At 51.7% G+C, this 9,094-nt stretch overlaps 1 protein-coding gene across 2 annotated transcripts in view; it reads right to left on the bottom strand.

Moving 5' to 3' along the window:
* The window catches only part of ALDH2 (aldehyde dehydrogenase 2 family member), a 47,375-nt gene that overhangs the window by 16,490 nt on the left and 21,791 nt on the right, over window positions 1-9,094 (bottom strand). The window contains exons 3-9 of one of the 2 annotated variants that reach the window (XM_019641618.1): window positions 8,109-8,249; window positions 6,939-7,018; window positions 5,389-5,500; window positions 4,766-4,894; window positions 4,215-4,328; window positions 2,463-2,565; window positions 1,702-1,886 (exon numbers count right to left, since the gene is read on the bottom strand). In XM_019641618.1, coding sequence (XP_019497163.1) covers window positions 1,702-1,886; window positions 2,463-2,565; window positions 4,215-4,328; window positions 4,766-4,894; window positions 5,389-5,500; window positions 6,939-7,018; window positions 8,109-8,249 — 864 coding nt within the window. The remainder of the gene's footprint in view (window positions 1-1,701; window positions 1,887-2,462; window positions 2,566-4,214; window positions 4,329-4,765; window positions 4,895-5,388; window positions 5,501-6,938; window positions 7,019-8,108; window positions 8,250-9,094) is intronic. The other variant, XM_019641619.1, reaches the window with a different exon arrangement.

Raw genomic sequence — 9,094 nt, 5'->3', positions numbered from 1 at the left:
CCCTGGATATGTACCAAGAACTGCGCTGGTGCTGGAGTCCTGGAGGGAAGTGGCAGATGTGGGGCCTGTCCATTCTAAGTGGGGGTCATGGACTTCTATCTCGGAACTTCCCGCTTTTTTCGGTAGCAGTTTATCTTATCTTGCACGTTATTCCACAGGTGGACCCACCTCATTGTTTTAAGCAATTCAGCATTTCTCAATATGAAGCAGAACACAGTCGATTTAACCATTTCCTACAAATGCACTTTCAGGATGAGTTTTCACTATTCCTGCCAGTATTGCTGCAGCAAACATCCTTGAAAACGTGCATCTTTGCAAACTTGGGGCAGATTTAGTGTAAAAGTGAGAATAGCTGAGTTAGAGAATAAGGTGATCCTTGGCTGCCTCCAATGTCTTGTTTTCCAGGCCGGGGTAGAGAACTGCAAACAGAAACTTAGGGGGTTGGGGAATGGCTTAGAAGCTGGGGCAGGGACAGCAGAGCTGGGAGCAGGGCTGCAGGACCCCAACCAAGCGATATTCCGGTGTCACCTCCACCCCATGGCAATGGACAGTCATTTTCTGCCCAAGGTCCCCCATAAAAGGTGAAATGACGTTCAGTAGCTCAAATTTAAGGAGTCTAGACACACACACTCTGGAAAGATTTTAGTTCCAGCTTTGATGCACAAAAGAATTAGGGATCAGTTACTAGGAAATCTACATCCCTTGAATGTGTTATTTTGCCCAAGAGTGAGGAATGCTGTGGTTTTCTACCCTGGAGTGATTCCTGCTGGCATTTGCTTTTTCGGTGGCAGTTAAGTAGCTTATGTCCAATAGAAGGCAGATGCTATCTTTTGTATTAAAGGTTCCCAAGGAGAAAACTTCAGGATAAACACAGAATGTCACACACATTCACAGTTTCCCACACAATCATCTATGAACCTTGGGTCAGGTTCNGGAGGGTGGAGCCTGCAGCGAGGCTCCAGTGGGCCCCAGAAGTAGGCTTAGGGCCACATGGGCAAGGACGTAGAGTTGGGAGCTTCCCCGACCCTGCGGACTCCTTGTTCCCCGGAGGGGGTGGCTGGAGGAGGCCAGCGCGGGGCGCTGTGGAGATGAGACCAGGGCAGGCTGGGTCGAAGGAAATGCTAGAAAAGGGACCAAGACGTGAGAGGAAATGGTGGGGAGAGGTACTGCATTTCTTATCGTTATCACTGGCTACAGTTTTATTGATTAAAATGAATACATGCTCGTGGGTAAAAAAAAAAAATTTTTTTTCTTTAAGTCAAATAGCTGTAAAGAGTATAAAGTGAAATAAAGTCCCTCTGTTCTTCATGCCACAGCCCTCCACCCCACTCCCCAGAGATAACCACGGCTGACAGATCCGTGTGTGTCCTCCTGGTAGATGCATTTCTATGGTGGCCAAGGTCCAGGAAACGAGCATTCCCCTTTGCACAGACACTCCCAGTATTTATTATGTGTGTGTAACTTACAAAGTGCTTTCCATCATTAATTTCCACTTCACAGCGACCTGTGAGTCAGGAAGGGTGGACGTTCCAGGGGAGAGAATGACAGCTCAGAGAGGGCATGTGGCTTCCCAGGGACACACAGCTGGTACAGGGCAGAGCCAAGACGTGAAGCCACGCCTACCTGACTCCGAGCTCAAAGCCCTTTCTGGTCCTCCCCACTGGTTCTGGACACCCAGACCCACCTAACCTGCCAGCTTACCTGTGGCCCCTGCTCGGTCCGGTTGTCAAAGGGGTTCCCAACCACCCGAGACTTGGCCCGGGTGACGCTCCGCTCCACAAACTCCGCATACACATCCTCCTGCACAAAGACCCTGGAGCCCGCACAGCAGCACTGGCCCTGGTTGAAGAACAGGGCAAAGTGGGCCTGCTCCACGGCCCAGTCCACTGGAGAGGCAGAAAGACGACCATTAGGAGAGGACGACGACCCTGGCGCAGCGGCTGCCTACCTACCCTCTTAACCCACTCACACCAACGGCATCGAGCCTGGAGGGTGCCAGACCCTGTGCCAGAGCAAGAGACCCAATCTCTCCCTTCTATGAGCGTGGAGACCGAGTGGCAGACACAAAGAACAGAGGTCGTAACGCACAGTGGGAATGGAGCCAAGGGCGGCTGGAGGACCGACCCAGCTGGCCTGTCTGTGGTGGTCAGGAAAGGCTCCCCCAGGGAGAGCAATTCTGGGGGCTCCTCAGCAGGACCAGCAAGCAGGATGTGATGGAGGAAAAGCTGGTCTGAGAGCAAGCCTGAGGCATGGGGGGGAAACGAAGCAGCTCAGCAAAGAGGAGGAAAGAGGCAGAGACGTCAGGGCACGTGGCGGAGGGCCATGCCGAGGAGCCTGGCCTTCACCCTGACGCCCTGGGACAGAAATCAGTTTTGACGGACGACGAGGACTGCGTGGGTGGGAACACAGCGTGCACTCTAGTAGCTGCCTTCAATGCCAGCCACCTCCCTCCGAAAACTTACTGTCAGCATCTGACATGATGATGTTGGGACTCTTGCCCCCCAGCTCCAGGGTCACTCTCTTGAGGTTACTGTGCCCCGAAGCAACCTGGATTTTGTGGCCAACCTGCAGGGAAGCAGAAACGGACAAGCTCTTGGTGGGGAGGGAAAGAACCAAGAGCCCTCACAGGCACAGAAAAGGACCCCACAGCTCCAGGGAGCCACTGGATCACCAGAGGCCTGGAAACTGTCACCCAATCTGGCCACTCACTTACCATCACCATCACTGCCCCTCCCCTTGGAGCTCCTAGGAGTACAATGACAAGAACGACACAAGTGGCTCCCATGTACTAAGCACCACCTACGCACCAGACACTGTGCTAAGTGCTCTGTGTGGTCACTATCCTCACGGTGACCTCAGAAGTAGGTGCAGCTCTTCCTTGACTTAGAAGTGTGGGAGCCACGGCTCAGAGGGGTCAAGTCACTTGCCTCAAGTCACACAGCTAGTAAAGGTGGAATCAATTCACATGGCTAGCCCCAGTCTAGCACCAATTCAGACCTGCTATCCTGCGTCCTTCCCACAATGTTTTGAATGTGGTCCCCTGCACACAGCACACTCCGTGAGGGCAGGGGTGGGGTGCCTCTCACCTCCGTATTCTCAGAGCCTGTACTTATTGTTGTATAAACACAGGAAACCGTCCCGCTGTGAGATTCTCAGCATCCCCTTGAGGCATTCCTTTAGGCGGTGACGAAGCAAAAGAACGAACCTGGGCCAGACCGCATTATCGTAGCCACTGTTCTGCCCCCCAAGAACCCGGGTCACTGCAGACAAACTGAATGTTTGAATGTGTCTTTATCTCAGGGGGCACTGTTTAAAGATGACATTCATTACACTGTTCAGGGTACCTTCCCTGAACTCATGTAACGAAACCTTCCAGGAATTTAGGGATAGGGAAAAGCTACCTCTTCAGGAGGAATCGTGTCCCTGCTTTCAAGCTCATTACGTTTAAGGAATCACAGGCATCTTATTTGTCTTTGTCTCTCCAGGACTTGGCTCGAAGCAGCATATCATGGCCCTTCCTCACTCACTCATGTGCTTACTCTGGGCTCTGCCTCTGTGGAACACTTCATGCGCCTGATCTCACGCCAGCCCTGTGAGGTGAGTGTGGTTATGATTCCCATTTTATGGCTGGGCAAGGGCAGGCTGCAGGAGGCTACGTGGCTTGCCCAAGGTTGCACAGCTAGTTAAGTGCTGCTGACACCCTTAGTTTGACTACAAAGTCCACTGTCTTCATCACTACCCCATACAGACAGTCTCTACTGCATAGATACTGCCATTGTCATTTTCAAGACGGTGAACCTGAGCCCCAAGAACATTCAGTGAAACACCCCATGTCATAATGGCAAGGCCGGAATTTGAACTCATGTCTTACGGAAGCCCACCCCCGCTCTTTAACCACCAGGGCAGTGCTGGTCAAGGAGCCTGACATGGCTGAGGTACTCTGACCTTTGGCAGGTGGTTATCTCTGGGTTTTAAGAAGTCTAGACAGTCCAGCTTCTTTAGTCCACGTGGGCTGCCAGCCCCCCAACAGCCGCTGGAGTGTCAACCTACAAAGGGCTCAACCCTGCATAGTCGCTGCTGGCACACCCACTCAGAGACAGTCCAGGGACGGACCCCCATGCAGTACCCAGAGGCTAACGCCAACGCATCGTCCTCAGGACAGTGGGACCTTGAGCCAGACACAACACAAGCTTGAGGTCCTGGGGACACCTTACCTCAGTGGAGCCTGTGAAGGCCACTTTGTCCACATCCTCGTGGGAGGCGATGGCAGCCCCAGCCGTGGGTCCAAATCCAGGAACAATATTGACCACGCCAGGGGGGAAGCCAGCCTGTGTGCAAACAGCCAGGGGACACTGGGCATCATTCTCCCCGCTCCCTAGAAAGGGCCTAGAAAGAGGATCACGCACCCCTTCCCAGAGAGGCTAAGGCAGTATGCCCCGGACACAGGGGAGCAGCAGCAGTCCTATGGGGTACACTCAGGACTTCCAAATGGTACAGCAAGGAACCCAATTCGCAGAGTTCCCTGTGGCTGTTGCCTTGCTGCCATTGTATTCACTTAGAACAATTTTCATTCTTCAAAGGGGTCTTAAAAATGAAGCCCAAGGAGAAAACAGGTAAGATGGGGCCTCTCTGGCTGAAGTGTGGTGACAGCAGGGAGCCTAGCCCCTGCTCTACAAACACCTCCCTCATTTGGGGGCCCCTCCAGACCTCCTTTAGCACAAGCCTGTATTAGGGCATTTAGAGGTCAAGATGGACAGCCACGCACCTCCTTAATCAGGTTGGCCACATAGAGGGCAGTGAGTGGAGTCTGCTCGGCCACCTTCATCACAACCACGTTTCCAGTCGCCAAGGCTGGGCCCAGTTTCCACGCTTGCATCAAGAGTGGGAAGTTCCACTGCAACAAACAGCAGCCACTCCTGAAATCCAAGCCACAGAAAGCGGCTCCCCGGAGAGTAGACGCAGCAGCAACTTCTCTGAGCCCCTGTGTTTCCCCCACAACTCAATCGTAGGCTTAAGACAGATGACAAGGCAGGTGGTGGATGAAATAAGAGTGACTCACATTCGTGAGGCTTTTTCTGTATGTAGTACCACACCAAGCCCTCACATTCAAGCCTCCCTCCTGCCTTAAGACAGGTTCTGTGTGCACTTCCGCTCTTCAGATAAGGAAATGCAGGCTTAGGGGGACAGTGACTGTCCAAGGTCACAGAGGTCATGAGTGGCAGGGCTGGGACCTGAACCCAGGTTGCCTTCGTCAGAGCCCATGTTCTCAGCCACTAGCCAGGCCGCCTTCCAGGGTCACCCCACAGAATCACCTGTGCCACGAGCCTGTCAGCATCTCAAGGCACTCCGGATAAACCTTCATTTATTTATTATGAAGCTAACACTCACCGGGATGATCTGCCCGCACACCCCCACAGGTTCATGGCGGGTGTAACTAAAGAAGTCCCCATCAATGGGAATGGTTTTCCCGTGGTACTTATCCGCCCAGCCAGCATAATAACTAAAAGTTAAAACAAAAAAAGTTAAAGCTTAATCAATGACTGTGAGGAACCCCTGGCAGAAAAAGAAGACTCAAACTGTCCAACTGGGTGTTTCTGATAATTGCCCTTGCTCTTGGCTTGTTCCCGGAAAAAATTAGCTTCTAAAGTCACAATAATCCACTCTGGGAAACTAACCTCTAAGTCTCAGAATCACCTGGGATGCTCATAAAAAACACCAAATTCCAAGCGCCCGCTTCCAACCTACTCAATCCGGCTCTCTGGGGTGATGCCCAGGAATCAGTATTTTTAATAAACATCCTGATTTATTAAACTGTGACTGTTGTACCAGCCCAGCACCATAGGTTAGATGAGAACCATGGACTGGATCTAGTGAAAAGTACAGAAACATCAAAGTCGTTACTTCCAGTGTGGAGAGCACTGTTCTAAGACTGAACAGTCATCAGAAAAACAAAAAATGACATTGGTCCCAACCCTTGTAAAGCTTATTACCTAGACACACAGGGACACAAATGGCAGAGAAGCTTAGCAAATATTGCTGGGGAGAAAAAAACACCATGTCTTTCTCATATGTGATGGTGACGTTTTCAGGGAAGTAGAAACACAGAAAGACGGGGGCAAGATGAAATATGCAGGGAAAAAGAAAGGTTTCTGAAATGAGTGTCTGGCAAGATTAGCCTGAGACCAAAGTTGACCTGGGTGTGAGCACGGGTTTGTGACCCTGGGGAGAAAAACAGCCAGAGCTGCCAACTATACAAGTTAGATTGATAACCTAGATGATGTGGACAAATCCAACACTTATATTACCAAAACCGACTCAAGGGCCGGCAGAGTGGCACGTTGGTTAGGAGTTGGCTTGGGACGCCAGCTCTGAGCAGCAGGGCCCTGGTTCGGATCCCACATGAGGGCCAGTGACACTGCGTCCTCTACAGCTAAGATGGTGAACAACAGCTCAACCTGGAGCTGGGCTACCATGAGTCACCAGCGATGGCATAGGCTGTAGTGAGGCTGGCCAGCAGCTGGCAGCAGCCGTGAGCCGCCATGAGCAGCCATCCAATGGCCAGTGACCGACTACCTCACCCGGGAAGAGCGCAATAATACTAACATGGACCAGTGAAGCAACGTCCTCCACAACTAGACTGAAGAACCAAAGGACAGCAACTTATCTGTTCCCCTTTCCTGGTTCTCCAATGCTGTTCCCCTCCCCCAATTCCCCAATAAAAATCTTTAAAAAAAAAAAAAAACTCATGAAGCAAGAGAAAACATTTATGACAAAACTACAATTTCAGCATTGAGGGATTTTCCCATGAAATGGAATGTCATAGAACATGTTTCTCCAAGTCCTGTGATCCTTTCACATTATGCTCTTTCTGCCTCCCCAGCAATACTCCCTCCCCTCAGGCCCAGCCAAAACAAAGCGCAGGAAGCCTGAGTCCTCACCGGAAACATTTGAGGACCATGTCCAAATCCACCAGGTAGGAGCTGAGGTAGGGCTTGCCATTATCCAGAGTCTCCAAAGCCTGCGAAAAGAGAACAAGATCAGCACACACATGCTGCTGCAAGAACGAAACGCAGCCAGGGGCTGACGAGCAGCAGAGGCTCAGCATGGACGGACGGGGGCTGTGGCTGCTGAGCGCCCCGGAATGTCTGCGGCATTTCTGGGCCATTGCCCCTCCCTCTGCAAAGGTGGGGAGGATGAAGAGGGGACGGGAGGAATGATGCACTAACTTCTCATTTCATCATTTCACAAACACACTTTTGAGTGTCTGCTCTTACACCAGATCCAGGTGCTGGCAACAGAGACAAATGAGGATCTTACAGAGCAAAGAGCCAATGAGGAAAGAGGTGAATCATCAAATTTCAAGTGTTACGAGTGCTAGAAAGGAGAGCGCCAGGCTGTTCCACCTAGTCCAAGAAACTCCAACCTGAGAAGCACCCGTCAGGATAGAGCCTGAAGGACATGCTGGAGGTGGCCGGGCAAAGGGCAAATGACAGTGAAGGAAAGAGCATCCCGGGGAAGAAGGAACAGCATGTACAAAGGCCCTGATGCTCAGAGAAGCTTGACAGGGTAGAAGTTGCGCTGAGCATGTGAGGGCCACGGCCCAGCATGAGTTGGGAGATGGAGCCAGACCAAGCAGGGCCTTACATAGCATGGTGAGGAAACAGGACATTATCCTAAGACGCCATGGAAGGCTTAAGAGTGGAGCACCATGGTACAGTTTGACTTCTAGAAGGTTCACACTGGCTGCTATGTGCAGAATGGATTGGGGAAAAGACAGGTAATACCTCCTGGTTGCTTCCACCTCTGGCAGCCAGGGAGACAGCCCATGACACAGAGGGGGCTCCAGGAGAGGTGTCCATCCCTGGGGGTCTCTCTCCTGGGAAGGCTCCTCTATCTCCCCCAGTTGCCTCCTTCCTTAGCCAAACCTACTGCATCAAAGGAGATGCTGAGAGGCTCCTCTGGTTGGTGCGGGGGCATACCCAAAGGCGTCCAGCCTGTGTCATTCTGACCAGTTACTTGTCAGCAATGTGGCCCCTTCCTGGCTGTCCACCGGACATTCTGAACCCATGCGCCATGTGGGATGAGCGGGAAGGAGGCTGAGCACTCACGGCCAGGTAGGTACGGTCCCGCTCAATCAGGTCGGCCAGGCGGTTCAGCAGGCGGCCCCTTTCGGACGCGTCCATGCGGCGCCAGGGTGAGCCCAGCTGGAAGGCGGCCCGGGCAGCCTTTACTGCCCTATCCACGTCTTCCTGGAATACACCCACCGAAGCAGTTCAGGCCTTCTCAACAACAGCCACCTCCAAATACCACCCGCCTCCAAATACCACCTGCCAGACGCACCCCTGGGGGCTTCAGTCAATAGGCATTGACCTGCAGGAACCTGCCCTCAGTGGTCCTTGCCCACCTCGAGGGCTCCGCCTGGCACTCTTCACTCTCCAGGAGTCACTGAAGGAACGAGGACCCTGACAGGGTCCACTTCTGTATCTTCATTTCAAATCCACCCCTCAAAGAATATTGGAGGGAGGGGCACTCTGGGTCAGTGCTCCGAATTTGACCATTCTCCCCGCTCTTCCTAAGAAAGCAAGCCCTGCGAACTTAACCATTCCTTCTGAGACAACAGGCAGTCTCCAGAAATGCAGGCTTACCCAGCTTTCCTCTCCCAGAGGAAGCAGGAAAATCAACCCAGCCAGCATTTTTCATGTAGGGAGATGTGTGTCAGGAGGTGGGAAGGCCAGTTTTCGCTAATATTAAACACCTTTACCAGCAGACTGCCCTATAATTATGCCAGAAAAGTATTCACATTTGCTTCAAGGGAGCAAGGCCTCTTCCACACACGAATGTGGACTACTGTCTTAAGCAGAGGGCAGAAGCCATTTTTGAATTATTTTTAATGCCTTTCTATGTTAAAAAATGAAATATTTTCATGAAAAGTCTAATTTTAAAATTTTAAAATTACTATTACTATTGAATTACTACGGGTATGTATAATTCAAACAAAATACATTGCCCACACCAGAGCCAGATCTCAGGAGACCCAAAATCTAGTCAACAGGATTTCCATCTAGCTCTGCACCTCCCTTCAGGTCTGGAGAGA

The sequence above is a fragment of the Hipposideros armiger genome, unplaced genomic scaffold, assembly GCF_001890085.2.
Source record: "Hipposideros armiger isolate ML-2016 unplaced genomic scaffold, ASM189008v1 scaffold_62, whole genome shotgun sequence".
In the NCBI taxonomy this organism is placed as follows: domain Eukaryota; kingdom Metazoa; phylum Chordata; class Mammalia; order Chiroptera; family Hipposideridae; genus Hipposideros; species Hipposideros armiger.
This window is presented reverse-complemented; position numbering and strand designations above follow the sequence as displayed.